We start from the raw sequence: 3,936 nt of genomic DNA on the forward strand, positions 1-3,936 counted from the left end.
GTGTGTGTGTGTGTGTGTGTGTGTGTGAGAGAGATTTGTACTCACCCAAGCTGTCAGGGCTGTCTATGGAGAAGCACATGAGGATGACGTCAGTGTCTGGATAAGAGAGAGGTCTAAGCCTGTCGTAGTCTTCCTGACCCGCAGTATCCCAGAGAGCCAACTCCACCTGACAGACAGACAGGGGTAGAAAGAAGGACAAAGGAATGTGGAGTAAAGGGGAACAGGAAAGAGAAGAGGAAGAACAAAAGAGAGTGAGAGAAGTTAATACACCATGTCCATCCTGATCAGCACAACTTTCACAGTGAAGGCAGCAAATAAATGAGATTATAAAAAGGGCTAGTTGACCTTGTCCTGACCAAGAACTAGAAAAGGACAGGTTTATTTTCTTATTCCACAAGAGGAAGTTGCATCATAATACCAAAAGGAGTATAAGAAAAAAAGCAAAGAATGTGCGACACTTGACAAGAAGTAGCCTGAGTGTTCCTCAGCAGCACAGAGGGTTAGAAATCAAAAAGCCAACAAAGACTCAACGTCCCAGAATCCCATTACCCAAAATGAGGTCAGGATGTGTGGGGTTTTGACTGATGAGTTGGCTGGGTGCTGCAGTTATCAAGAGTGGCACACACACACAAACCTGAAAGTCACGAGCAGTCTTCCCCCAGATGAGACTATCTCCCAATTTTTTCAGTTACAGTGGATTTTTATCAGTGGTCTATCTGTATCCACATAGAAATGAAATAAAAGCAACTACGAAACACCTGGTTAGCATAGCAATTGACGGCATTTTAGATAAAAGACACACCTTAAAGACGACACAGAAACACCTACACATTTTGTCAATTCATTTGAAGGCCTGTGACTTAGCCCAAACAAAGCAGTCTGTAAAAACAGACTAGATTTAGCAGATGACTGCTGCAACGTGAGGGAAGACATAAAAAACTGAACAGTGCAGTTTCACACCAGGGACCTGGGCCTAGATCAGAGTACATTTAACTTCAAAGTCCAGTTCGTCTGATTAGCATTAACCCAATCCGTGCCCAAGTCCACTTGAAAAGGTGGTCTTGACTACAGTTCCTGCTGTCCGCGGTGTGGATCAATCCATTTACCCCGAGGCACCACTCTGACATGACATTGAATGGGAAAGACTGATAGTAATGACATTTTTTTACTGCAATTGTCTCACCTGTTTGCCATCCACCTCTATGTCAGCAACGTAGTTCTCAAACACAGTGGGGACATAGACCTCAGGGAACTGGTCCTTGCTGAAGACAATCAGAAGACAGGTCTTTCCACAAGCTCCATCCCCCACTATCACCAGCTTCTTACGGATGGCTGCCATCCCTGGAGGAACACACAGAGGAGGAGGATGGTTATGATCAAGGAGCCACAGAAAAAGCATTCAGAAGAATCAAAAGTACAACTGTTACAGTAGAGCGTTTGCCTATTCTGAACCATCAATATTTGTGATCTTAGGGGAAAATCCACAACCATGTATACCGTGTAAAAATGCCAGGACAGCCCATTTAAAAAAAATGACAAAAAAACATGTAAATTGTGTTCAATAAATGTTGCATTAAAGCAAGACCGTGTTGAGTAGTGTTGCATTGTGCAGGTGCACTAGGTAACAGTATACTTCACACATTTTACCACAGAGCTCGACGAAAGCAGTTCAAACCTGAAGAAAATCTGAGAGAGTAGGAGTGGGGGAAAAGAAAATAAAAAAAACCTGATTCTTAGATGCATTGCGATTCTCTCTAGAACGATTCAATATTATCAAATTCGATACTTTTTTTAATTTGTGGATTTTTATTTAAATCTTACTTTCTCCAGAAATGTACAAATCACCAAACAGAGTGACTGTGAGAAGATGGGATAATGGACAACAACTTAAGAGTTTAGGCAAGAGTGCAGAAAAAACCCACAAATGTTTTGTGTGCACATGATTTAATAAGGCATGCATTAAATAATTAAGAAAAACACAGAGGCTGTTCATCTACTTTATCACATTACATCTGACCACCTCATGTTTAATGTTCTAAGAAGCCAATCATCCACCTTACACATAACTGAGCCTCTGACATGGAAGAGCACTGTGAGAGAAGGTGACTTTCACAAGCATGTTTAAGGCTTAAGCATGGAACAACTACAAAATAAAACCTCAGTAGACAAAACATGTCATTGAACTTGACATTGGCTTGTGTGACAAATACGCTATGTCAAAATCTAAAAAACTCAGATTTATATGTATATATTTTTTTAAATCACGCATGGAAATGTAAAAAAAAAAAAAAAATTGTTGCATCGAGATGCATCCATTATTGGTTTAGAATCGAATTGTTGGCCTCTGAATTGAAATTGTGAGGTGCCCAGAGATTCCCACCCCTATAAGACAGACATTTAATGGTCTTCATATTTGTGTCATCCTTCAGGCTTATTTAATATTGCACAAGTGGCCTGACAGGAGCAGAAATCACTTAAGATTTGGTGGCTTGTTGACCAAAAAGGCAAAGGACATTATGTGTAAATCAAAAGCTGAAATCACACCAACATTCTGTAAAATAGCTGCATCTTAGGCTAAAGACTGACTGGTGGGAGTGACAGCACGTCCAATTTTTCGAGACAGAGCTGTTGTCCTGTGTCATCAAATATATAAACTCTATTATCAATTGTCTTAACATGGTTTACAATGATTAGGTATGCCAGTATCAGCAGGAAGATAGTGCTGTGTTAAGACATTTCTGTGTACGTCCCGGTTAGGTTTCTGTCCTGTTCTTACACAACATACAGTTGTCAAATTAAAAAGGTGTCAAATATGACACAACGCAACAAGTGCTACTGGGAAGTAAAGTGTAGCCGAGGTTCCAGTAATTCACAACAGTAGAAGACCCAACAAATGTGTCAGTGTGGGTGTGAGAACAAGCTTGCCCAACAGAGTTAAGGGAAGTTGGAGCAAAACACTTTTTAGTCTGAGAGTCTTTTAGCCTTAAACACAAGAATTAGGTTTAAATGTTGATTTGCTATTGAAATCTTTAGAACTATTCAATTCTTACCGGTGTATAATATCAAGATTTATGGTCACAACAACAGAATGTGATCACAAAATAAAACAGGAAACAGACATTTCCCTTCATACTTGAACAGGAACTGTATCCAAAAGGCACAAACATTTTATTCACCAAGTGCACATAAAACGCATCTCATGTATCATGGTGGCACTGCTGCAGAGAAAACTTATAAGCACATGTACCGTGTGCTTATTAACTGCACAAGACAACTGGACCCAGTACAGAGAGGGTAATAAATCCTATCACTGACTAGTTATTTCTTCCTTGTTCCGAGAACGTGCAGCCGTGTGCGGTGTCAATCACCTTCCTCTACCCTGCTACCTCCAACAGGGAGTCAGCTGGAGGCGTGACAGAGCGCAAACTCCCAGACACCTCTGCTGTGCCTTCTCAATTCATCAGCTGAGCTGCAGTTTTAATCTGCTGCATTTCTGGAGCTGTAACATAGCGCTAGCCCAGCCCAGGTTAGAGGTTCAATTCTCTGTGTCACTTTTGAACAGTGACAGTTTGATTGTGTTTAAATGTTGATTAGCCTTTGCATAAGAAGATGGTCTCTGGTCCAAACAGTTAGCTTTCCTTTTATTTTTTTGTCTGTTTGCAGTCTGTATGCAACTGGCATTTTCAGACACAAGTACTCGTATGCTTCTCGTCAATTACTGCACTCTATTAGCGATCAACCAATTGTCCAATTTACGGCCTAGACGATTATCGTGGCTGATAATTGGCAATTTGCAGATTATATGTATTTATTTTCCCAATAACCAAGTTAATTAATAAAAAGGAATTTCCAATTTGCAAAAACAGCCCAATCTTGTGGTCTGTTCTGTTAGCTTGCAGTGTTAACTAGACTTAGTCTGGCTATCACCAGACCAAG

The 3,936-nt window shown here is 40.5% G+C and overlaps 1 protein-coding gene and 1 long non-coding RNA gene across 3 annotated transcripts in view; one reads left to right on the plus strand and one right to left on the minus strand.

The window, feature by feature from the left end:
* Positions 1-3,936, plus strand: part of LOC116692023 (uncharacterized) — a 10,221-nt gene that overhangs the window by 4,912 nt on the left and 1,373 nt on the right. The window lies entirely within an intron of this gene.
* The window catches only part of rhoab (ras homolog gene family, member Ab), an 11,755-nt gene that overhangs the window by 1,825 nt on the left and 5,994 nt on the right, over positions 1-3,936 (minus strand). For both annotated transcript variants that reach the window (XM_032519987.1, XM_032519988.1), the window contains exons 2-3: positions 1,184-1,341; positions 46-166 (exon numbers count right to left, since the gene is read on the minus strand). In XM_032519987.1, coding sequence (XP_032375878.1) covers positions 46-166; positions 1,184-1,339 — 277 coding nt within the window. In that variant the 5' untranslated portion in view covers positions 1,340-1,341. The remainder of the gene's footprint in view (positions 1-45; positions 167-1,183; positions 1,342-3,936) is intronic.

Source organism: Etheostoma spectabile, chromosome 7 (assembly GCF_008692095.1).
Source record: "Etheostoma spectabile isolate EspeVRDwgs_2016 chromosome 7, UIUC_Espe_1.0, whole genome shotgun sequence".
In the NCBI taxonomy this organism is placed as follows: Eukaryota; Metazoa; Chordata; class Actinopteri; order Perciformes; family Percidae; genus Etheostoma; species Etheostoma spectabile.